The 26374-nt window shown below is 38.8% G+C and overlaps 1 protein-coding gene across 2 annotated transcripts; it reads left to right on the top strand.

The window, feature by feature from the left end:
* The first annotated feature begins 147 nt into the window (after window positions 1–147).
* Window positions 148–25622, top strand: LOC144035782 (protein phosphatase 3 catalytic subunit alpha-like). Of its 2 annotated transcripts, XM_077545716.1 has the most exons (14): window positions 156–700; window positions 7999–8199; window positions 11084–11208; window positions 11297–11408; window positions 12211–12356; window positions 12437–12576; window positions 17545–17622; window positions 17706–17800; window positions 18693–18818; window positions 18944–19021; window positions 19784–19868; window positions 20062–20159; window positions 21510–21560; window positions 23044–25622. In XM_077545716.1, exons 1-14 carry the CDS (start codon window positions 646–648, stop codon window positions 23220–23222), a joined length of 1569 nt encoding a protein of 522 aa, XP_077401842.1. In that variant the 5' UTR covers window positions 156–645; the 3' UTR covers window positions 23223–25622. The 2 variants fall into 2 exon arrangements, with proteins under 2 accessions (XP_077401843.1, XP_077401842.1); XM_077545717.1 differs by lacking the exon at window positions 21510–21560 and having other exon boundaries at window positions 148–700.
* Window positions 25623–26374: the final 752 nt, after the last annotated feature.

Genomic DNA, 26374 nt, shown 5'->3' with positions numbered 1-26374 from the left:
GTGATAACGGCACCGCTCTTTATCAACAAAGTCACGTGATGCTCGCTCATGAACGTCGATCTCGTCGTGCTCTACCTCTAACAGAATGTTTACAAAAATACTATATTTCGCACTTTGGATGGATTGATGTAGGAACCTTACCACCGATTGTGCTTTTATTTTCATGCGTATCGAACATTTCCAAATTCAGACCATGCGTGCTCGAGCGTGGGGGCAGCCCCTTCAGAAGGCAGCATCAGGCCGGCGGTCTGGTGAAAAATTTGCGTGGGAGTTCCCTTCAAAGCCCCCTCCCTCTTCCTCACTTGCTGTCTCTTCCTCCCTCTCCCGTGCATCCTCCCCCACAGCAGCAGCAGCAGCAGCAGCAGCTTAACACCGCATCCAGCTTTCTCCAACATCCAGCATCCACCCGAGCCTGGGAAGGAAGCAGCATCAAGTCCTACCCGGGTGCAGCCGCTCCGACCCACGGAGGAGGAAGAGACGAGAGGAGGAGGAGGAGGAGGAGGAGGGGGGCCGCATCCTCACCATCCGAGTGATGCCACAGCACCAACTGCATTCGGAGCAGCAGCCCTGAGAGTTGATCTTGTATTTTAGCGGGTTCGGGAGAGAGGGAGCGTTTCCAGACTCGAAGACAGCCACAAACTGCCCATGAAGATGTCCAACGCTGACATCGTCCTAAACGCCGCCGATCGGATGGTGAAATGTGAGTAGTAGCACCAAAAAGAAAGAAAGAAAAAAAAGCCTTCATTTTGCCTCGAGATATTACATAACATCTTGGCTTTTCGCTTCTTGTGCCATGGCGTGAACGTGGCCTCTATTTTTTTTCCCTCCCCATCCTCGTAGTCGTGCATCCGTGGCAAGTTGCCTTTTTTTTGTCTTCTTCTTCTTAAATGTTGACAAACAATGCTATTTCTAGTCAGCTCACACGAACTCCAACGAGCACGACTGCACAGGGAGTTATGGGAGTATAAATTTTAAAAACGTAATCATGTATTTTTTATGTTTGTTCTCAGCTGTCATCATTTGAATGTGTCTTAGCTCTGTGGCTTGGGGGGGGGGGGTGTTAACTGAATGCTGAGCTCCTGCTCGAAGATGGGGCAGTGATGCAGCAGGATTTTGACAGGGAGGAAGAACAAGAAGATGGCATGGAATTATACATTCACATTTACTGTCTCATATCTTGCTTGTACGCTAATACAAGCTAGGCTGCTGATGGCTCAGGGCATCAGCGTGGATGCAAAGTACGATCAGTGGAGGATGATGAAGCGCTCACAGTTGTGCCATAACTCATTTAGCACAGGCTCATTTTGTCCACGGACCAGCTCGGTGTACACCAACGTATTCACCAGCATTACAGCGATGGCTGAGTGCAGCTCAGTCAGCATCAGCAACTTTTGCACTTGAGGCGACAGCGAGTCTTCTTGTGCAAAGACTGATCTGAAATTTGGATGGCAGCACTGGAGATGTTTTAATAAGACATTGGTTCTCCGTCTTTTCACTCCAAGTAATGCCTACACATATAAAAAAATAAGTTACACGAAAAGGATTTTTCCGCTGATCAGTAATCAATGAGTTTTAAAGAAAACGATAACCGATCACAGATTCGATCAGAAGATGGTGCAATATAAAGAAAACTTTTATCATTATTCTACAGTCGACCGCCGCCATTAGTGGGGAAAAGGTACTGGCCCGGCCCACGATGAGTGAAAACCCACATTTAATTGATGTCAGTTGAAATGCATGGGGGGGGGGGGGATCTTCAAAAAATGCTGACCAACATGTAATGTTTTATCTCCTGGAGCTGACCAATAATGTGATTGATCGATCGAGCAAATTAAGACATTACAGTCGATCACTGATTTTGCATAAAATGCTAAATATCGTCCGATCTGATCTGGCCGATCGGTATAAAGTCCAACATGAAAGTGCAATAACGTACATGTAAGTGTTCATCAAAACGAGTCTGAGGTTTTATTAGTAAAAAAAAGTATATCATATATCGTTACAGAAAAGAGGAAATTTACTTTGTACATTTTTGTTGGTTTAATGTTTTTTTTTGGGGGGGGGGGTTGGGGGCACAAATCTATTACAGTATTGGCCAGTTCCCACGATGGTGTTGCGTAATTTTTTGTTAGAAATTTTTGACCAATGTTAAGTGTGAAAAATGCCTTGCTCTCTTTGCAGATGCAATCTTGACACTCCACTGTATTTATTTTTTTTGTTTGCTTTGTTCTGTTTTTGTTTTTTCCCCTTGGTTCTTTGGCCAGTTTCATGCGGCTCTCATGTCGGAGTACCACATTTTGGGAGGGAGAAAATGCAAAACAAAAACATGAAGATGAACACAAGGCATTTTTAACACATGCTTTATGTCAGGCATCATTTCAAGGCTTCAAAGCTTCAGCGGCACTTCAGTTTACTCCATGCAAACATCAACCAGGAATTTCCAAAAGTTCCCAAAATGTACTTGCTTAGAACATTTCAAAGGCTAAAAAGGCATATAATGAAGGGGAGTTCATCAACATCAAAACATATAAAAGAGAGCTAGAGAGAATTTTTCTTTAAAATAGGTTCTATGCAGCCCCACTAGTCTAAACATGGCATTCTGCTTAATATTGCGTTTGTGGAATATGAGTTAAGCAGCAAAATCCAGCCGTTTTTATCCATCTCAGGGGGCGGCCATTTTGCAACATGCTGTCAACTGAAAATGACACCGTGTTGCTCAGGTCACGCAACGAATCAAGGCTCACCTGCTTTCTGTGTTTTGGTCATTTCTCCAAAGCCCCGAGTCATACGTTGACTTGGTATCACGGAGCAATTGATGAAGGCAGAATGTTCTCCACAAATGATGTCTTATAAAAAAGATTTCTGTTATGATTTGGATGAATCACTGAACACTGGGGTTTGTTATTACTATACAATAAAACGGGCTCCCCGACATTCTAACTTCGTCACACAGTTGCTGACACATCGTTTTATTTGTGCTGGAGGCGCATGATTCATTTGTGTAAAATCCCCTCAATTTGATGTTTTGCAGAAGCACGTCTCATTACGTCGTCTATTGCATCAAACTGGCGATCTGTTGAGCTCATAATGGCTTCCAGTTGACAAGCTCTGTCAAAAACGGTGCCTTCAGGTGGATGATAATCTTCAGGCTTGATTGACACTATCAGAAAGGTTTTTATTTAACGATGTTTATGACTATGGCTGACAGTACATTGCTGTAGAACGGCCATACATCATCATGAGAGCTATTTACAGTATATTCATATTTTATGCCTTCCCAGTTGCTAAATCAATCAATCTCGCTAACATATGTTCATTTTGAATTGTACAGTATTAGATTTTGCTGAGGTACATAATGGAGATTTGTATAGCTGCCCGACTGATTTGATTTGGTAACAGTACGTTAAAAATGCTTTTAAGATAAGCGCATAATGGCTCAATGCTACTAATTCTAACAAAATAGAATCGTACTTGGATGTCATGCTTTTTACGTTTTCAATCTGTCCTTCCAGTCTCGAAAAGCCAAAGGAGGATACAGAAAGCACCATTGTGTCACTTAGGTGATAAAAGCAGATGATTTTGATGAGTGGAGACGGTGGTTGTATGTGGCCCGTGTAGCTAACTACTGACGACAAGACAGTTATTTTTATCCCCGCAAGTGAAACTACTACAAGTTCACAGCATCTCTTATTTCAATTCCACGTCCTAATGTGACAGAAGAAACACAATCTGAAGGCATTATCTGCCGGTCTGTGCACTTTGTTTTGTACGGGGATGATTAGCACTGTTTTGCGGGGAATGGAGGCAAATTCAGGGCGGTTACTACAGCAAGTCTTAAACTCAGATTGTGTGTAAAATACGTTTTGTTTTTTTTCATCAAAATAGCTCATTTTGAAACGATATGAAAGTAATGAATTCATGAGGATAAGCAGTTCAGATAACGGATGGATGGATTTTTTTTTTTTAAAGAAGATAATAATTCTCAACTGAAAAAAAATGTCATCCACAGTTAGGGGCCCATCCAGGGGCGGTCCTAGCTTGAATTGCACACTTTTGGGAAATGGTTGAACTCCACAAGGGCTCTCAAATTCTTAATACAAATGCAATGCGATGCATTTGTTGGGCTTTCATTGCCCTCAGAAATGCACAATAGCAAACTTGTAAAATCTTTCAAATATCACCCAAAAATTATTACGCTTTCATAAAGTGGTTTTTGAGTGGTGTTGGTGTTACGAATGGGTGAATACCGATACAAGATAGTGGGTCGATCCAAGGTATCGGTACTCGCAAAGGCCTGCCAATACCAGTATTGGCAGCCTTTTTGTGGCTGTTTTATGATCAGGAACTAGAAATTAGAAGAATAGAAATTTGCTATTAATTTCATGTAATTGAAAAAAAAAGATGATTTAAAATCATCTGTCATTGTTTTTTTTGTTTTTTTGGTATCAGTACTTGGTATCGGTGACTATTCAAGATTTGAGTGCTGTTATCAGTCTGAAAAAAAAGTAGTATCGATTGAACATTCGTGCTCGATATGTAAGTATTTCCTAAAAAAGCAATGGAAACACATTTTTTTTAGCACTTCCACGATTTGTGTGATCCCTGCCTAGTCATGTGTGGGAAAGTCCATTTCACGTAAACAAACATCTTGAACATCTCATGATATTTTACGCGAAATTCTCGCCAGACAGGACGTTACGAGAATTACGACCCAGAAACCAAACCCTCTTAAATGGAAACACCCACAAAGCGAATTTGTAGAAATATTGCTTTTATTTTGTGAAAAACTATTATGGAAACACAGATATTGACATGTAGGTTTTTTTTTTCTTTCTTTTTCCCCGTATATTAGCAATGTTGCTCTGTGCGGGCCGCACATACTGCACATGCCAAAAAACACCACTTGGACCCTTCATTGGTCATTTGGCGATTCACATTTCTTTGCTCCCTCCCAAACACATCACGTCTGTCTACGTTAATTGGATCTCTCAAAAATGCGCACTCCCTCGTTAGACGTGGCCAAGAAGCCATTCAGCATTTCTTGACTGAACTCAAGGTTGCTCATTAGCAACGCACCACTGCCCTTACGGTGTCTTTAACTTGCACAATTTGAAAACGTGATCATGTGACAGCGAAGCTCCTCCGATACAGTCGTTGATGTGCTTTTTTTTTCCAGCAGCGTTTATGAGAACGCCAAATGTAGTTTTCTGTGTCGGCACTGGCTCGACTCCAGCAGTCAGCTGCTGCTGCTGCTGCTGTTGCCCGGCAACATACAGTATTTCATAGTTTGACTCCACTGCTTGGGCGCCTGAGCCGGAGTCAGCTTCTTTCATCTCTGCACTGTACATCGGGCTGTGTGTTTGTGTGCATTGAACGCCATTTGCATCTGGGTTTGTTTTTTTTTCTTCCCTATAAGGCGCCTCGTGAAAAATAGGAGATTCTGCATGCAGCCTTTAATTTGTCATGTGGTTGACTCATCCAGTCACTTAAAACTGCGTCGTTATCCAAAGAAGTCCAAATTCAATGATGACATCAACTCGAGTCAAACTTCCAACACTTGTGTGTGTGTTGACAATGCAGAATGTGTGCTGCTAAATGTGTCAAAGCGTCATCACAGATACACACTGCACACTGTGAACATCCCCCCCCCCCCGCCGCCCCTCTCCTCCTCCTCCAATTAAAAACACTTGCTAGCTCTTGCCTCATTATCCCGGGAGCGGCGACTTTGAGAGTTCTCTAGCCAAGCATTCATTATTAAAGAGCATGTTGATCATGTTCACTTTAAGCTTTGAGACACGTTCCTTTTTCTTCCCTTCACTTGGCACCGCCGAGGGCTCGCCGATGCAGGGCGAAAATCTGGCAGGCAAACTTCTGCTGACTTGGTAAATGCGCATTATCAGCAGAGGTATTTGCAACTTCACGATCATCTGTTTCATCCCCCCCCCCCCCCCCCCCCGTTAATCTGAATTATTTACAGCGGCCTCGTGTCGAAAGAGTCTCTCCGTTAAGCCTGATGATCTATAGATTAACGTCAATTCACGGAGCCTGAAAGCTTGTCGTCAACAGCGCGCAGGGATCAACTCCACATCGAATAAATAACCTTTCCTGACACAGAATAATGATCCCTTTTTCGCAGCCAGTTTGTTGGCTAGGTGACTGGCGCATTTTAATGGCCACGGTCTTCTGCATTGTGGGGAAAGTGTTGGATGAATTGAGGACATGGGCATGTTAGCTGAGGGTTTTCCTGAGCTCCAAAAAATCTTCAAATGCAGTCACTTTTTCTTTCTGTTTGTGTATTTTTGTCTATTTGTTCAATTTCAATCCAACATACATAATGCTCATAATGATAGCTAGTCGGTTATCAAACTAATTGATAATTATTTTTGATAATCGATGAAATGCTTAGATATCTTTTTTTTTTCATTTAAAATTATCCAAATGCTTGGAATTTGAGCTCCTCTGCAATTAATCTCAAATTTCTGTAGTCTTCCATGGAAGCGGACTGATTGCTTTTACGTTGGAAAACAATGCTTAGTGTACATTTTTGACTATTTTCCTCACGTTAACGACCAAACCAGTAATTGAATCATGTACTTGAAAAACAGTTGGGTCAAAAATAAACCAAATTGGGTAATAAAAAAAAAAAAGGGGGGGGTAGCTTTTTGGGTCAAATAAATCACCCACTCTCTTACTAACCACTGCTGTGCCTAAAATTACCAAATTTTGGTCAAAAATTGGACCAACCCACTACTTGGACCAATTTAACCCAACTTTTGGGTTGTTTTCCTTCAAAACAACCAAATATTCTGGGGTTGTTTTGTACACAAAATGTGTTGTTTTGTACAAAAACAACCCAACAATGGTGATAAATTGACCCAAGTAGCACATCAGCCCAATTTGTGACAAAATTTGGGTTATTTATAACCCAGCAGTTTTAAGGGTGCAAAAAAATGGACAAAAAAAATCACAACACAGTGTTTTAGTGTTGCCTTGTATGAAGCAGCCCTTTTTTGTGTTGTTTTGTAGGTTATTCATTTGACCTAATTTTGGTGGTTAAATAAATAACTCAGAAAGTTGGGTTGGTCCGTTTTTTACCCTATTAGGGTTATTTTTGACCCAACTGTTTTTTGAGAGAGTTAATTTGTGCACTGTTGATTTTAAATGTATTATATATAAAAAAAATAAAACAGCTGGGTCAAAAATAACTCAACTATGGGTCAAAAATGGACCGATCCTCTACTTGGGTCAATTTTACCCAACTTTGAGTCAAGAAATGGGTCTCTCAGCAGAAAACAATTCATACTAATTGGTTAGATGCTTTACTTGGGTCAAAAAATTGGCTCATTTTATATTTAAAAAAAAAAAACCTTGAAAGTTGGCTCAAATTGACCCATTAAGTGGATCGGTCCATTTTTGAAAAAAGGAATGAAAATGTAAACATTTTTAAAATCCAATTCATTGATTAATCAAAAAAGTGATCGACAGATTAATTGATTACTAAAATAATGGTTAGTTTCAGGCCAGGACGACCTTGCCCTAAGTATGTGAGTAAGTGAAGAAACCAAGACCTAATTTAAGTATATTACATTATGGTTGTACAACTTCATCCATACAGGATCTTGACAGGTTGTGCATGAGTAGCTAAGGAAGTATCCAGCAGCCTATTTCACCATTTGAAAAACACATCTTTATTTATACATATTCTAGGAGAATTATTGTGCCAGCCATAGTTGTGAATAATTTACTGTTTGAGTCTGCAAATGGATTTATTGTCCTTGTGCATATTAAATAAACCATATTTTTAGAATAGATTGCACATACTGTGTACAACAAATGTATGTAGCGACTTTGTTTTGCCCTCGGCCAAATGTGCATTAAGCTTTTCTCATGGTTATCCGTCTCGTTCGCTCTTGAGTGGAGTTTGCAATGACTCTCATTTTGCTGATCGCATTCAAAGAGTGCCCCTATTGATTTGATGTCCCGTGTTTCTGTCCTCAGCTGTCCCCTTCCCCCTAAGCCACCGCCTTACCATGAAGGAAGTGTTCGACTGTGAAGGGAAGCCTCGAGTGGATCTCCTCAAGGCCCACCTTACCAAGGAAGGCCGTGTGGAAGAAGCCGTGGCATTGCGAATCATCAACGAAGGAGCGGCAATCCTGCGCCAGGAGAAAACTATACTGGACATTGAGGCTCCAGTCACAGGTAGTTTTGATATCAGGAAACTGATAGGTGAAATAAGTGTCAATCAGCTACAGAGTGTGTGTGACATTTTTTCTGTCTGTTGCAACTACCCGCAGTTATCAAGTTGAGAGGCATTTGCTAAATTTCCAAATGTTGGCAGCGTCTGAGCCTGCCAGTGTCTCCCTCTGATCAACCTAAGTTGTGGCCTAGTTTTATTCCAAGCCGAACATGCCAGAAAGACATTTTTATTCTGGGTGTACAGTCATCAAGGGATATACTTCCTCAACCTGAGGAGTTTTGCAGCTTTAAAGTCTGACCGGTATATTTAGCCACTCACTGTGTCGATTAAAAAAAATCCTTGATAATAATATATTGTATGTGCCCCACTAGTCTAAACACAGCATTCTGATTAATATTGTGTTTGTGGGATTTGAGTGAAGCAGCAAAATCCAACCGTTTTTATCCATCTCAGGGGGCGGCCATTTTACCATGTGCTGTCAACTGGATATGACATCACAGTTGCTCAGGGCTCAGAACTACCAATCACGGCTCACGTTTCTGAAGGTGGGCTGTGATTGGCTGACGAGATGCCGAAAAACACGTGATTAAAATGTCGATGTTTACGGAGTTAAAGATGGAGTTTGCAGCTTTGAAATTGACTCACATCACTAAGCCCCTCCCACTTGAGGTTCGTACCAAAGTCACACCCCTCACAAATGTGATTGAGTGGTTCTCAAACATTTAACTCATTCACTGCCATAAATTCAATTTAAAAAAAGATTGTTAAAAATTAGGGGCAAGAGGCGGTTATTTAAAAAAAAAAATTGTAATAATCGCATGACTTCACTAATTAACTCACTAGTTCACGATTAATCAAAAAATTTATATCTGTTCTAAATGTACAATAAAAAATTCTAGGTTTTCATACTCTTGTTAACAAAAGTGGGGAAAAAAATGTTAAACTAATAGAAATAGTTAAAATTATTTTTTGACATTTATAGCCATCAACGGCAGTGAATGAATAAAAAAAAAAGGAAAGAAAATATTATAAAAAATTGGGGGCGTCAGGCGATTAAAGTTTTTAATCGTAATTAATCTCATGACTTCACTAGTTAACTTGCGATTAATCACAAATTTAATATCTGTTCTAAAATGTACAATAAAAAAAAATCTAGGTTTTCATATTCTTGTTAACAAAAGTGGAAAAAAATGTTTAACTAATGGAAAGAGTTGAAATAATTTTTTTATGTTTATAGCCGTCATTGGCAGTAAATGAGTTAATAAAGGTGCTTAGTTGTGAAATAAGTCGCTGATCCAGCTTCAACAAAATAGCAGTGCTAGTAATAATAAGCTAGCATTTGCACTGTAAAGAAGCTAATGTTAGCCGCAGCTTCTACATTGGTAGCATGACGTATTCATAATGGTGCGTTATTATAATCCTAATTGGTTTGAAGTTTTATTTACAATCAATTCAAAATTTAAAAAAAAGGTGACATATTACCTTTTTGGATTATCCCGCCGTAATGTAAACAAAACTCCTGAAGGCCAACGTAAACAAGTACCTGATATGAGTGGGCCCCTCTAGTGCGCAAGAAATGATTGACATGTCACATCAGTCATTATTTTTCCTCGGGTACGGTGGGTGCTTTCTTTCAGATGAAGTTATAGGCAGAAGAGGGGGTCAAAAACGACCCCCCCACACACACACACACACACACACATATAATTTTACTCGTGTTACTGTTAAATCCAACTGAGTTTCAAACAACATATGTCAAAAAGTTTTTGTCGTTTATTTGTTTGTTTTACTGCAACCTCATCCTTTAAGGTGACCCGCCAGCTATCTGCGTGATTTTGCATGCACGCGCTCGTACGTGCACGCGCGTTTGTATTTGATTGCTTTAGTCACACAAGCGGTCTCCCACGCACATCGCTCGGAGCTTTGAGTGGGCGAAGGCCACTGTGGAGCTGATAGGGGAGACGGCAAAAGAGAGAGTCGATGGGGGTGAGCGGGAGCGAGGGGGACAGAGAGAGATGAGAATGAAAAATTGAAGGCCGCAAGGAAATGAGATGTTGCTTTGCAATGTGGACTCAACAAAACAACTCGCTTTCAAATGTTTTGCTTCTCGTCGATGGCCAACAACCTTTTAGACTAAAACCATAAACATCTCTTCTTCTTGTGGCCGTGAAGACAGCACAAATTGATATCATTTTTCCCATTTGAGAGAGATTCTTTTGTCATCCCTGAAACACGATTGTGCGGGGAAAACGTGAACCACCAGGATCGTTTCTGAAAACGATCAGACTCCACATAACAGTGCAGTAATATAATTTATGGAAGGCATGAGGAAGCAAGATGAATTGTGAAAAAGTGCGCAGCAGCAAATGGTGACTAAGCAGCTTCCAGTGTACATTACAGAACATTCAGTATAAAATCGCATCCAGTTTAGCTATTCATCATCAAAATGTAGGTTTTCTTGCAAAAATGCAGTCATTGGTAGTAAAGTTACTTTTTTTTTTAGGGTCCTTGAAATGTTACATTGGAACATTTGAGGTCAAACAGTCTGTTTCAAGATGCCAGTCAATGTCGGATTTGTTTGAATTTCAAAACTATCTTTATAGACAGTAAGGGAATTGGGAATAATTATATAATAATGTTTTTAGCACAACTTTTCTTGAACCAATTTCTTTTGTTAAATTTCAATTTGTAAAATTTGGTATTGGATTTCAGACATTTAAATTGTAGCCACTTTGAAATGTGGGCAAAATGTTCATGCCAAAATATTGCATTGTCATCGCAGCATGCTTGTACGATATTGCAATTGGAATCACTCCATGCAATATTTGACTTAATGTAAGCACAAAAGCTCCCTTCAAATGTCTTTTCCTTTGCATCGTTTTCCAGTTTGTGGGGACATCCATGGGCAGTTCTTTGACCTGATGAAGCTTTTCGAAGTGGGAGGATCACCAGCCACGACGCGCTACCTGTTCTTGGGGGACTACGTTGACCGCGGCTACTTCAGTATTGAGGTGAAGCAAACGTTGTCACGCTGGGAAATCATGCAGACTATGTGCGCTGTTTTTTTTTGTAATTTATTGTACTTTATTGTCTCAACAGTGTGTTTTATATCTTTGGTCACTGAAAATTCTCTATCCAAAGACACTATTTTTACTGCGTGGAAATCATGAATGTAGACATTTGACAGAATATTTCACCTTCAAACAAGAATGTGAGTACCCCTCAGTGTTCGTCATATGCATTGCATTTAGTTTTTTCAGACTAATTGTAAAGTACAACATGTTACTGTACTTTTTCTTATTCTTCAACTACTTCTACGTTTCTCAACCGATTTAAACCATTTCAACTTCAACATATTCCAAAGATGGACGCTTCACAGGCTATTGTTTTTCTCATTCCAAACATTCACTGTTTCCCCACAATTCAAAAATTTTCACCCCAAAATTCCCATTCATTTCCAATGAGACATTCAACAATTCACTCCCATTCAACATTTAAAACGATCAGCTCATTTAATTCACTTTGGAATCAATTTTCAACATCCCCCTAATTCTCACACGGGAAAATGCCACATTTTTCACCAACAAAAAATTCCCTTCTCATTTTGAGGGTACGTTCGGGTTTAGGGCATGTATCGTTCCTACTCAAAATTCATTCATAAAGTGTTAAGCTCATTCAATTCACCTTGACATTCAATCTAATATATTTTACCTGTGCAAAAACATTTCCACATTACACATAATTATGAATTTTTGACCCCATTCATTTCTAATGACACATGGAACAATTGGTTCCCATTCTACATTTCAAACGTTAAGCTCATTCAGTTCACCTTGGAAACGATTTTCAATGTTTTTCACTAATATCATTTCACCTAATTCTTTACTATCATTCCACATCATTCAACGCTTCCATTTGCACTTCAAGGAATAGTTGTCTGAATACTTTTGTCCATGCCGTAGTGTATCAAAGACATCACGTATACGGCTAACTTTCCATCCTTTGTTTGGCAGGTAAAATCAAATATTCGGAGCAGGTTTACGACTCATCCATGGATGCATTTGACTGCCTTCCTCTGGCTGCGCTCATGAACCAACAGTTTCTGTGCGTCCACGGCGGACTCTCACCTGAAATACACACCTTAGACGATATTAAAAAGGTAAGACCGCTGCGGGGGACATGGCAGCGGCTGATCATTTTTGTCTCATGAATTGAGAATTTCCGTCTGCCTGTGTTCAGTTGGATCGGTTCAAGGAGCCGCCGGCTTTTGGGCCCATGTGTGACCTGCTGTGGTCGGATCCTCTGGAGGACTTTGGCAACGAGAAAACCCAGGAATATTTCAGCCACAACACGGTGCGAGGATGCTCTTACTTTTACAGGTGAGCTCACCCCTGCGCTGTCAGAAATAAGGGTTCAGTCGGAGTTCCTTTCTGTCGCTCGGAATACGATCCACAGTTATGTGCTCTGTCAATTATTGGGCTCCAGGGTGTCTTTTCCATGGACTGCAAACTGTTCGTTCATCTGTGCAAAGTTTCATCCAGGCAGTAAAAAGATACAGAAATGAGCATTGGGATCCAATGGAAATGCAGAGCTTGAATTATTATAAAACCAAAAACATGCTACATGAGTAAAATGAGTTGATCCTGTGAGCGTCTTGGAAACTTTTTTTTAATGGAGGCTCAGAGTACCCTGAGTTGATAACTCAAGGTCAAGATGTGCAGAATGATTTGAAATTCATATATTCATATAATATGTAAGTCTGTAAATTGTATAAGAATATGACTCATCAGATGAAATAGTGGGACAGAAGGGTTAAGTGCTGATATTTCACTTTGTGCCTTAGAGATCTAATTCTTGTATTTGATGTCAATGTGTGCCACAAAAGTGAGTAGAAAATTGACCTATATGCTACTTTTAGTCATTAAAACTGAACTATTTTTCAACATGACCTACCTCTATGTTCCAGGATCAATCATAAAATCTCATCATAAAACCGACCCTGAATGTAGCATTAGCAATCTACGTGCATCACTATGATAAGCTTCTTCTTCTTTTCCTTTGGGTTTTCCCCTTCAGGGGTCGCCACATCATCAACATCAGTTTCCTCCATCTAACCCTGCACGTCCTTCCCATCTCTGTCCCTTTGCTTTGACAACCTGTATAGATTCAGTATCTCCCTCCTTGCTGTCCAACCTATCTATCTCCTGGGTTCGATGACCAATGCAACACAATCGCTTCCTTAAATACAAGAAGTCCTTAATGGGAGGAGGGAGAACTATGTGAAAAGTCAATCAATAATACGTATGATACAATTATACAATATTGATCTCACCTTAGCTAAGCAAGTTCACATAGTGGCGTACATGAGCATGACACTCAAAACAAGCATTGCTTGCAGTATTATGCCACCTTCCAAAAATCAATACGCATAAAATCACACTCTACATTTCTAAATGTCACGTGTGTCTGATTTGGCTTTTGCTGTTACAGTGTGTACTTCCTATTTCAGGAAAAAAGAAGAAGCTTTTGGACACTTTCTTCTACTAGAGTACATTTCATTTGTCGCAACTTTATTGTTCTTGAAAAAGGAAGAAAAAACATACTTCAAAACATATTTAAGATGTTAAGATGACGTTTAAAGTCCTGTTTCGCTAATCTTTGTCAGCGCAGGAATCTTGGAAAATTAAGACTCCGTGGTAATTATTTTTTCTTTTTTTTTTTTCAGGAAAGCTCAGTATTGTTCATTCGATTTGACATCATCATTGCTCTCCTTTTTAAAAAAAAACAAACAAACAAACAAATCAATTAAAAAAAATTTAATAAATGTTTTTTTTTTTAAATACATATACATATATATATACATATACACACTTATATATATATATATATATATATATATATATATATATATATATATATATATATATATATATATATATATATATATATATATATATATATATATATATATATATTTTTTTTTTTGTATGTGGGTGAGTATGTGTGTGTTCTGTGTGTGTGTGTGCGTGCGAGCGTGTGTGTATTCATCAGTTCACCTAAAGCCCATTAAAAAAAATCCCATACCAATAATATAATATAATAATAAATTGCCAAATGCAGAAACATCAATGTAAGTTATCACGATGTAGTGGCTCTCGCTAACAGACAGAATTAAGTAACCGGAATTAGGTTAAAAAATATTTTATATTTTATTTATTTATTTATATATATATTTAATATATTAAATTATTTTTTCTTAGGGATTAGAAATTGGTTCTGTCATGGATCGAATTTTGTAGAAAATTCAATTATATTCATAACAGACAAAGTAACTTGAGCATCACTGCATGCTTAAAATGTTATAACTAATATCCAGTACATTGTTTACATCAAGAAGCTTTTTTTTCTTCTCTTTTTTTTTTTTTTACTTCATTGAGAGTTCAGGTTGGATATAATGCATGGCGTCCCACAGGGGTCAATGTTTCGACCAGTATGTTTTCACCTGAAAGTGACTTTAACAAAGTAGCTGAAGTATTGAAATTCATGTTATTTGTCATAGGAAAAAAAAAAAAAGAATAAATGAAGTTAAAAGCTATTAAATCACAAAAGTAAAATACATTTTGTAGCTCGAGACAAACAAAGGCAATGACCAGCGGCCTAACGGACTAATTTTAAGAGGGTGTTCGCAACACAGAACTTCCATCTCTCTCTCTCTCTCTCTCGCTCATTCCCACTTGTCAGAATTCTCACTCTCACTCGCAGGCTCACCGACACATAATTTCACAAAGGAGAGAAGAAATGTGAGCCGCAGGCAGGCAATGTGTGTGTGCGTGCATTTTTTCTGACTAATCAATAGAAACCGTTGGAGTGAACAGAAAATAATCTAGTACATGTTGTACTTTGGGATGTTTATTTCCTGCTTTAATATGCTTTTTTTTTTTCAGGACCAATAGGTTAGGAAAAACATGAGCTCTAATAAATGCAATGCTCTTGTTTGTAATCTGAATTGCACCCACCCCCACACACACACACACACACACACACACTTGTTGATTCCAGCATTTTGGAGTGTTTGGTCAGTGCTCACTGTCAGCCATTGTGGAGCAGCGAGCGTATCCATGTGAACGCAGCTATTTCCGTCATTTATATATGGGCCACCTTGGGAACGTTTGCCATGTGACCTAGATTAAAAGTGGGGATGGCACAGTTTCGCCAGGTGCTCGGGGCACAGCAGCCTCCTTGTTTTCCTTCCAGCGCAAACCTCGGAGCCTTTAAATATTTCAAAGACTTGTGAAAGTTTGAGGGCTGCGCGGACGGGCGGCGGGGAAGTGCTGGAGGAGAGGATGATGATGTGCAACATGCCTGCGTTAGATTAGAAAGTGACTGGACTTTAACAATTGATGATGATCAGTGTAAAGTCAATTAGTCACTTGAGTCATTCGGAAGGAAACATTCAGCCAGTGTCATTTCAAACAACCAAAGTCTGGTCATACCGCTAAAGTGGAACGCAACTCAATAAACTAATTTCAAATGAATATTCACATACGAAATAATCTTAATTGAATAAAACGTGTCATGTTGCCGCCACTCTTTTCGGAGGATGCTTTAATACTTTATATTAAATGTTAGTTGGGTTAGCTCCATGCTATCTGATACCAGAAGATGTGAACAATACCAACTGTAACAATTTCTTATCGGTGTGATATACAAACAACAGATCATGCCAGAAATAAGATCAGTCTGTCCGTCTTTCTTTGAATGTGGTTATATAGTACAACGTAAAAAGGACAACATGGAAACAAAGCCATTATTCATCAATATATAATCTTTCTTTCAAACCCAAGGGGTTGAAGATGTTTCTAACTGACATAACATCTCTCACAGTGTTGCATAACAGCTGTGTTAAGAGCTTCTACATGCTGCATCATATTCATAATGCAGCCTCGCAATTATCAGGCCTTTCTCCTGTCGGAATCTTAACCACACACTGCAGGCCCTGCTCTTAAATTCATACTTTTGCTCATATATACATATGTTTGGAAAAACAAACAAACAGGGGTCAGCAACATTTACTGTCAAAAGAGCCATTTTAAACCAGATACATAACAAAAAAAAATCTGTCTGGAGTCGCAAAACCTTTAAACATTTTGATGAAAGAAACAGTGTGTTAGTGTCATTCTAATGTACCAACTGAGGGCCCAACTGCTAATTAGAGGCGTACCATAACCGTACCATAATAAAATATACAGCATCCAATACTTTGAAATTCATTTTCTTCTATTGGGTACCTTTCGTCCTTTGTTTTGGGATTTTTGTGTGTAATTTATTACTTAGTTTTTCATTTTTTTCTAATCAATTTTCTCACATTGTAGACAATTTTGTAGACATTTTGTGGTAATTTATGGTTACTTTTTGAATGTTTTATATTCTGCCTTTATGAAAATTAATTTCCTGATTTATTTGTGACAATTGTGTGTATGTTTTATGGTAAATTTCTGCTTTTACTTTTACTTTTTAGACTTTTTAATGGTTACTTTTTGGACATTTTTAGGTATTTAAAAAAAATCATATGCTTTTTTTTTAATATATATATTTAATTATTAATTTATAAATCAAAATTGTTAATTCATTTCATTCAAAGAATGTTATCTAAAAAATGAAAAATAAGAATGTAAAAAAAGAAGAAGTAATAATTCTTACTGTTTTTAGAGATCCACACTGAGCACTGGAGAGAAACTAAAGAACCACATGTGGCTCCTGAGCCGCAGGTTGCAGACCCCTGCATTAACCACTGAAAAGTATTATACACACTGCAGTCTTTTATTATTTGTAGTATGATGTGCGTGATTGGAGTGCTTCATTTTCTCTCAGGTTCAAGCTCTAGGGCAGGCAGCTGTGACTGCCGCTTGCTGGGCTATTTTGTCTTGTTTGGATCGCTGTTAAGATTCCTTTTTTTTCCCCCCCATGCGCTTGCATCATCCTCCCTAAGTCTTTCATTAATATATTTATGAGTGATACATTTTGTTTCATCCACTACTTAGTTGATATACAATCACTAACCTGATTGATTAATTTATTATGAAACAATATGAAATTTATGGGGAAAAAATGGATTGGCTGGGGGAGTATGAGTCAAAGTTTTTAGAAATAACATGTGGTGTACCTCAGAGGTCAATGTTGGGGCCAATACGTTTTCACCAAAAGTGACATTTACAAAGAATTGGCATTTTGGAATAAGGCTGCAACATAGCAAAATGTAGGGATACTGTACACAGTATGCAAATTCAGTTTTATTTATTAAAAAAAAAAAAAATCTAATATTTGTTCATGTTGCTTTTTTTTTTCAGTTATCCAGCTGTTTGTGAGTTCCTACAGAGCAATAACCTATTATCAATTATCCGAGCACATGAGGCACAAGATGCAGGGTAAGTTGTCACAGTGGCCAAGCTGTGTATTAAAAAAACAAAAAAATATGCTATTTATTGTTGTTGTTGTTGTTCCCTGCCAGTTACCGGATGTATCGTAAAAGTCAGACCACAGGATTCCCGTCCCTCATCACCATCTTCTCTGCACCAAACTACTTGGATGTTTACAACAACAAAGGTGAGGACATCGGTTGATTGTTTTTGTATTTCAATTTCAGGCTCCATTTGCCTCTTTGTCCGAATGTGTTTCTATTTTGCGCCCGATCGTTTCTGATCTGACAGAACGCATCTCTTATATTAGCGCTCATTAGATTGTGGCGGTGTACCTAATGTTGCGGCCTTTGAGCATATGCAGCAATATAATGGCTTACAGCTCGCGAACAAGACGTAGGAATACATCAGGAAGCCCCCCGTGTGTTGGTGCTCTCAGATCTTGTGCCTTGCTTGCAATTGGCTGTGGGATATGGGGAGCGTGGGAGGGACTGTAGGCAGGCTGACAATCTCCATGTGGCTTTCTGCCTCTTGTTGTATCCGTGTCAGCAGTACCTGGCCTCAGTTATGCCACCTACTGGCTGACTCGTTTCCTGCTTACATGTCGACAGGAGAGTTTTTTTTTGTGTGCATCATTGTCTACACAGAGAATAATTACAACAACAAAAAATAATCGTCTATTTGTCTATCATTTCTAACCATGAAATTTATGGGCAAGTAATCACATACATTTCCTTATATCTTACATTCTTCTTTGGATTACAGTAGTGATTCCTAACTGATTATTTATTTACTACAAATAATTTATTTAATCAACCCTAGCGAGGTATAGTGATAAGCAGAATATTTAAATGTTCTTCTACTAGATGGCAGCTACCTGTTGCCATTCATGCAATATAATTTAATCGTTCAGTAATAAGCAGTGCTTTGGCCTATTTTATTTTTTTTTGCTTTGACTTATGAGCAAAAAAAATTAAGGTATGAGCACAGTTTGCTAGCAATTCTCTTCATAACAAGCATCATTTTGAGCTGATCAATGCCACTCTCAACTGAAGTACCCACTGCTGCTTTTCTTCCAGCTGCTGTACTCAAATACGAAAACAACGTCATGAACATCCGACAGTTCAACTGCTCGCCTCATCCGTACTGGCTGCCCAACTTCATGGACGTCTTCACCTGGTCGCTGCCGTTTGTTGGAGAGAAAGGTACGGAGCGTGCCGGGCTTCTGCATTGCTGCTTTTACTTGTGCTTATGTAATGATCTGCTGCCTCCATGGATCATTGCTCGATTACCAAACCTCTTACCTACGCTCTGTTTCCTTCTCCCCTAGTCACAGAGATGCTGGTGAATGTGTTGAGTATATGCTCCGACGACGAGCTAATGAATGATGAAGATGAGATATTCGACGGTAACTGTCAAATTTAACATTGTTGGAAATGAAATGCAACGTGGCGTGTTTTGCAAATGCACTGTGAAATGAGATCAGCTTTTGTAGGAGGTCTAAAAATCATGATGTCGTTCCATTTGTAAAGTAGCCCACGCTGAAAAGGTGAACATTTTGTCACATTTAGCGTTAATAAAGGGGGTGGGGGTGGTTGGGGGATGGGGTGCTTTTTTGCAGTTAAAACAAAATTTGTCAACATAAAGCTATAGCAACTGGTTAAATTCAACTAGTAAATTTTACATCTAAATGTTATTTGGTAAATGTAAATGATAATCCTATAAATGTATAATTTGAATTGTTAACTCCAAATATAAATGTTAAAAAAAAAAATCATCATTAGAAATACATCTCTGAATTTTCTTCACTTGTGTTGAGAAAATGAAGCTTCATGAAGCACTTGCAATCATTTTTTTTTTACTCCTCTAGATGGTGCTCTTGGTTTACATTTTGGATTGAATTTGATTTATTGAATTGATTGAATTTCTACTGCATCTTTAAACCCAGAGTGCCATCTAGAGGAGTCAAAAAATATTACAAGCGCTTCATGGCACTTCATTTGTCCATGAGGTTCTGTAAATCCAAATGTTTCAAAAGAAAATATTTAACTAATGTGCAAATTCAAATGTATCAAAATAAAAACTCATAGAAGTCAGAGTGTTTGTAGTGTTAAAAAAACAAAAACAAATAAAAAGCATCAACTGGACTCACGTATATATTTCTTTACAGCCAACGCAGCTGCAGCACGCAAGGAGGTGATTCGAAACAAGATCCGTGCTATTGGGAAAATGGCCAAAATGTTCTCAGTCCTCAGGTAATCACAGTCTCCGATATATTGTTCTGTCTTAATAAATGATACCAATCATGTGTGAAACACATACTTGATATGTTAATTGAAGAATTGTCCTTAAGCCTTATACGTGCTAACAGTCCCAGGAAGGACACCATTTTCACCTATTTGAAAGCAGTTCCGATCATGTGATCTGTCTGATCTGTGACACCTGCAGAGAGGAGAGTGAAAATGTGTTGACGCTCAAGGGCCTGACGCCCACCGGCATGCTGCCGAGCGGGGTTCTCTCTGGGGGCAAACAGACGCTGCAGAGTGGTAAGTTCAAGGCTGGAGATGAGACTCCTGTCCTGTCCCCTACATTTTCAAAAGCTTTTCTTCTCTACCGGTTATTTCAACAAAATTTCTTCGTAGACATCCGTCCTTAGGATCTTAAGTATCACCTCAGTGGATTACTTTTTTTTTTTTATAAGATAGAAAGGAGTTTGCATGGTTTCCTTGTATTTGGTGATGAGGGTGCTGGGATGGTAGATTTCTATGACCTTGAATTGTTTCCGCGTTCACAGTTTGCAACACTGTACGACGTCACTGACGGAGTTTGAATGTAAACAAACAGTTCATAGTGTTTCTGTTGGTGACACACACAAAGAAGGGAAGATTCAATTCTCCTGTCCTATTTACTCCTCTATCTCACTTGACATCATTTTAATTTTGGCGCTCGTCCCTCTCCACATCTCCTCTGGGATGCATTCCTTGCCAAATGGACATCGGCCAGCTCCTTGTTGGGGGGGGGGGGGAAATTATAGACAAATGTCCAATAAAATACCACAGTTTGGAAAATGTCAAATAAGAGAGAAAGTAATGGAGCTGTTGTAAACACACAAAAAGCACCGATACACAATGCTAAATAATGTCACGGCTAAAAATGCCAAAAATTGTCCAAATCGGGTTAGCACTTCGCACAACAAACATCAAAACAAATTCAGTAGGAAATGAGTGGAGCTGGTAAATATAACCTTCAAGTGCTAAAGAGGAAACACTTTTTTGAGTTACAAATTGTCATTACTGGCGTTATAACTTCCAAATGTTTTTCTAAAAGCCTGGCCACAACTTTAACTTCAATTTAGCCTTTAACAAGGCATTTTGGTTATGTGGTGTCTCAGTCTGAACACTACGGGGCGCTATTTAAAAAGGGAACATATTGTAGATGTGAGACAAGGAAGAAATAAGAGAAGAATGTAAGTGCTCCAAAATATTTGGGATTGATGAAAATACTGCTTCTCAACTGTTCTCTTTGTTTAATGGACTTTCTCAACTGTTCTCTACAATCTGAGAATTGTAAAGCTTAGGATTTAGTTTGAATGCTACCAGAAACGTCAAATAGTTGAAAGTATTTAGTCCATTATGTTCCATATTGATGTGTCCCTGCCACGCTCTCTCTTTTGGTTTGCTAGTCTCCACGTTTTGATGATTTTGACCTGTAGTTGACACCGATTCTCTCCAAGCCACATCAATGCATGGCGTCCCACCAAGTTTGGCTCCATTGCTACAGAACATGTGAATTTGCATCCGACCTAACACCGAGCTGCCTTTTCAAGCGGGGCTGCCTTTTTGACATTTGCATGGCTTTATCCGGAGTAACCTGCTCCCCTCCTCCTCCTCCCCCAGCCACCATCGAAGCCATTGAAGCCATCGAGCCCAGTGATGAGGACACAGAAGGTAAACCTGTGTGAGCCCCGCCCCCCCTCCGACCCTCCCTCTCCTTCCTCCTTCCCAAATCCTCCCAGCATATGGGTCTCCTCCTTCCATCTTCCTTCCACCTCTCAACCACACAAACAACATTTCACACATAATTGATGAAAACATTGCTTTTCAATTGGTGCGTGTATGAGACGACATCGTTTAGAAATGCTGACAGTCAACACACTTTGAGTTAAATGACTCGGGGGGGAAAACATGTCCATGTTTTAGGTTTAGAAATATGTAAGACTGTTTCCATGGAAACCTGATCTGCGATGTCCATAATTGGTTGGACGTCCATATTTTTTGCGAAAATACATCGGTGGAAAAAGCATCTTTTGCTATCATGCTAACTGAAATGTATCACAGGTGTTGCCTTTGCAAATCAGGAATAAAAAGTACAATATACATCCCTCTAATGGAAGACACCTCAGCACAAATGAGAGTTATCCTTTAGATTTGTACGCCTGCACAATTTAATCAAATCCAATAAAGCAACCATTGCAATTAAAATGTGTAGGGGTCGAGGACTAAATTGTATTGCACAGAGAGTCCTCCATTTTTAATTAATTATCTCATTATTTTTTGGTTTACAATATACAGTTTGATGAGAGACTCTTGTGTTAGACTTCATTAGATCAGGGGTGTCAAACTCATTTCATTCAGGGGCCACTTTCACCCAAATTTGAACTCAAGTGGGCCGGACCAATTTGTCTGTGGCCTAATAAGCTATAAACAACAGGTGAAAATAGCACCTGGTTTTTGGTGCAATTAATGACAAATAATAATAATAATAACTATTATTATTATTATTATTACGGTCAACGCTATACTCATTCGCTGACTCTGATGTCACTCAACAGACCATCTTTTTAAAGTGACACACATTCAAAGTCACAGATGCTACAGTGTAGAATGTGAGGATGGCAACCTTAAGAAAAGGATACTTGACTCATTGAGCCATTTTCAGCAGTAGAAATGTAATATTTTGTCCAAAATAAATGTGATAACATCATTATTTTTCATGTACAATTAATACGTTTAAAAACTCATTTTTACTCTTGCTGTCAATTGAAAATGGCATCATATTAATTCTGGACAAATTATTAACTTTTTCACTGCTGAAAATGAGTCAAGTGTCCGTTGAAGTTGACAAATACGGTTCTTGCACATGCCATGCATATTTTGTATTCATTATGTTATGTAGGGTATAATAGTCACTGCTTCACAGATTTTCGTCAAAATGAGGAACTGCACATGCAATTTGGGCTGTTTCATGTGTTGTGTGACAATCATGTAAATAGGCATTCAATTGATACTGAGCTCTTGGCGCTGCAGTGTAAATCCAGCCTCATAAGAATTATGCCAGCAGTAAATAATAACGCATGCATAATGCAAGATGTGTCTCAGCAAACACAAATGTGAGTCTGACGTTTGTGTGTCGTGTTCCTCTCCTCCTCAGCCATCCGTGGCTTTTCCCCCCAGCACAAGATCACCAGTTTCGAGGAAGCCAAGGGCTTGGACCGCATCAACGAGCGCATGCCCCCCCGCAGGGACGGCGTCAACCACGTGGGCCACTCCATGGGAAAGATGAACATGTCCGAGGCGAACGGCACGGATGACAACAGCAACATCCAGTGAGCTTCGCTTGGTGACGGTGGTGGTTGTGGTGGAGATAGCGAGGGAGGGGGCGGGGGGGGGGGGGGCTGCGACCTTGCAGATATCCCCCCGCCCCTCCCCAAATGCAGTGAGACATTGCCAAATCGAAATTCAGGCCTCAGAACATAGTAACACAAACGGGCCCACAGCAGACAGACAGAAGGTGATCTGCAGCAAATGTAAAACGAGCAAGAAAGGTCATTTATTTGGTGACAGAATGTGAAGGTCGGGAGGGGGGCTGCAGCGTGGTTAAAAGTTGTCTGCCTGTTGTTCCCTCCCTCTGCTCAATTACAGACTGAACTAAGTCGGACATTGTGTTGGTGATACACGACCGACAAAAGGCGTCATTTCAGTATCCGTGCCATGCAAATAATTGTACTTTTTTTTTTTATGCTTGTATCAAATCACAGCTGGAGGATATTTATCTTGTTTTGAGAGTATTACATCAAAACACCTACTATGAGGCAGTGGATTTTCCTAACCAGTCAGCAAAGAAAAATAATGATAATCTCTACTAATTAGTAATGTCTACAAACCATTTTTGGTTACGTGGACGTCTTTGGAGACAAAAGTCAAAAGGTGTCACAGATAAATTATAATGAATAATATTGCCACAACATTACAATGGAATCTAAAGTCACCTTTTTGAAAAAGTTACAAATGTAACAAACGTCCTCTAACAATTGCCAAATCATCTGTCAAGGTGTGAAGGTGGAGTATCTTATTTATTTACCTTGTATTGATATTTTCTTGAGCATTAAAAAGTCACTGCAGTGTGAGATTAAACCTCCGCATGACTCGCCGCCAGTCATCTCCTAGCAACTCGGAGGAGTTGAGGGCAGAAAAAGGGTGGGTGGGAGACTTAATCTCCTTGGCATCTACAGTGTCTATGAAGAGAATGTGAAAAGAGTTGAATTTTTATTTTCATCAAGGCCGTCTTCAAGGAGACGTTTCTGCCTCTCAGCATTATTTGTGCTCACATTGACAACGCATGTCATTACCTCGCACATCCTCACTTTCTGGAGAAGAAAAAAAAAAAATCACTCACGCATCCTCCTCCACCGAAGAAGCTTCAGCAATCACGCCTGCGTTGCCATAGGACCGGATAACAGAGGTGAAGAAGAGAAGAGATTTTTGGATTTTATAATATATCCTGCTTGTCCAGCACTGCTCGAGATGCGTGCTGTCACTCAGGTGTGCATTAGCGCCACATTGTTATTTTGCCCCACATTTGAGTTTTTAATGTGTAATAGCTAAATAAACAATTTTATCAGTACGAGAATTCTACAAATTTAAAGATGCATAAATGTATAGTATAATCTTAAATTATAAGGGTGAGGGGTGGGTCATTTATTTTTAATGACCAACCTCACAGTGGAACTTCACTGTGATTTAAAAAAAAAATTAAAAAATTCTTCCTGCAATTTAATAGTTATAAAAAGGAATCACTGTTTGCTTGTTTTTTTTATTTATTTATTTTATAGAATTTAGAAAGTCACTAAAGTAGGAAGCCCAAACTTTAAGAAACACATTTCTTTTCACACATTTTACAAATATTTTTTACTCCATTATTCTAAAGGTCAAGGTACAGTATAAGACTCCAGGACGGACAAAACAGTGATTTCAAACACAGCATCTATGGTACGGAACGCATCAATGCATGCAGTTAAGTTCCTAATTGTAACGTGAGATTATAATTGTGATACTGTATTCGTGATTCAAATAGTATACTTGAATTATTTTATGATTAAATTCAATTTGTTGTTTCATTTGTCTTGTTTTTATAAATTTTATAAATAGGCTTCCTTCTTGTTTTTGTCCATTTTTTTCATTTATGTTATTTATTACCACTGCTTTTAATTTTATATTGAGTCATTGTATGCAGGGATGCCCTTCACAGGTGTGAAGCCTTGTTTATATTTCTGTTGTACTGGTATACAGAACATGTTTAATAGTGTGAATGAATATAATCTCAGTGAAAAGCTACTTTCAGGCTGCCAAAGCATGATAGCATGGTTTTCAGATGTAAATGAATTGGACACCAAGAAAATCACGTGTCACACTTGCGTTGAACGAGAAACTGTACTGGTTCTATTTACTGCTGATATTACCATTATTGTTACAATTTAATCTTATGGTTCTTTTCCTTCCTCTTGTTCTGGTTCTTGTATGGTCTACATGCATATTTCGACAAATATTATGGATTTTATCTTGCAACATTTTTTTTTTTTAAATATATATCTCTAGAGATATGTTTTGGCATTTGACTTCCTAAATGATACACACATTGTAAGCATGCCCTATGGGACAAATCTCTCTCTTGCTTTTTTTTTTATTATTTTTTTTTTTTACTCTTGAATAAAATATGCATGAACAAAATAACGTTACATAGTTTTTCATTAGCCAAATTGTAACTGTTTATCCTGATTCTGATCAACAATTTCACCACACACCTTTATAACAAGAAAGTCCAGGCTTTATCGGAAATTGAGCCATTACAAATATAATGATTCCAAATTTTGATTGACACTGATATATACAGTATAGGCCTACTGTACTTTGTAATGGTGGGCATAATTTTATAAGCTTGTAGTTGTAATTGATTAGAAAAATGACGTGATTGCTCCGTCACAAACCAAATGAGGACAAGCTCTAAAGAAGATGTTTGGAGTCAAGTAAAACAACATAATTGCTAATAATAATAAGTTGGACAACCTGACATTTGTAGCAGAAAAGAGAACGCCTTACTACACAACATCCACTGCACAGTCACCATCTGAGATGGTCCATCTTCAGGTAGATCATGCTCTGACTGAGGAAATCATTCCTCTCCGATGCTATGCCATTCATTTTAATTTCACCCTTTGCTGGGAGGGAAACACGAAACATTCCCTCAGCTCAGTGGTGTGAGATTCTGAACATCCGGGCATTTCCGCAATGCAACGCTTCCTTTACACGGTGAAAACAAACTGCAAACTGCCCTTGTATTGCTTTTGCCTGTGACTAGCATACAAACTAGGTAGATTGTTATAGCAGTCAAACGACATTTCATCACATTTTGAAATCAAAATAATCCTCACAAACCAAATTCCAACAATCTTTTTAACAGGAAGTTACGTCATGAAGCTCCTGCC

The sequence above is a fragment of the Vanacampus margaritifer genome, chromosome 16 (genome assembly GCF_051991255.1).
Source record: "Vanacampus margaritifer isolate UIUO_Vmar chromosome 16, RoL_Vmar_1.0, whole genome shotgun sequence".
In the NCBI taxonomy this organism is placed as follows: Eukaryota; Metazoa; Chordata; class Actinopteri; order Syngnathiformes; family Syngnathidae; genus Vanacampus; species Vanacampus margaritifer.
The sequence above is the reverse complement of the archived record's forward strand: the minus strand, read 5'-3'. Positions and strand labels throughout refer to the sequence as shown.

Coding starts and splice junctions, on each gene's coding strand:
- LOC144035782 (XM_077545716.1), top strand. CDS start 646: ATGAAGATGTCCAACGCTGACATCGTCCTAAACGCCGCCGATCGGATG. Junction 701..7,998: donor CGCCGATCGGATGGTGAAAT/GTGAGTAGTAGC, acceptor TTCTGTCCTCAG/CTGTCCCCTTCCCCCTAAGC. Junction 17,623..17,705: donor CATGAGGCACAAGATGCAGG/GTAAGTTGTCAC, acceptor GTTCCCTGCCAG/TTACCGGATGTATCGTAAAA.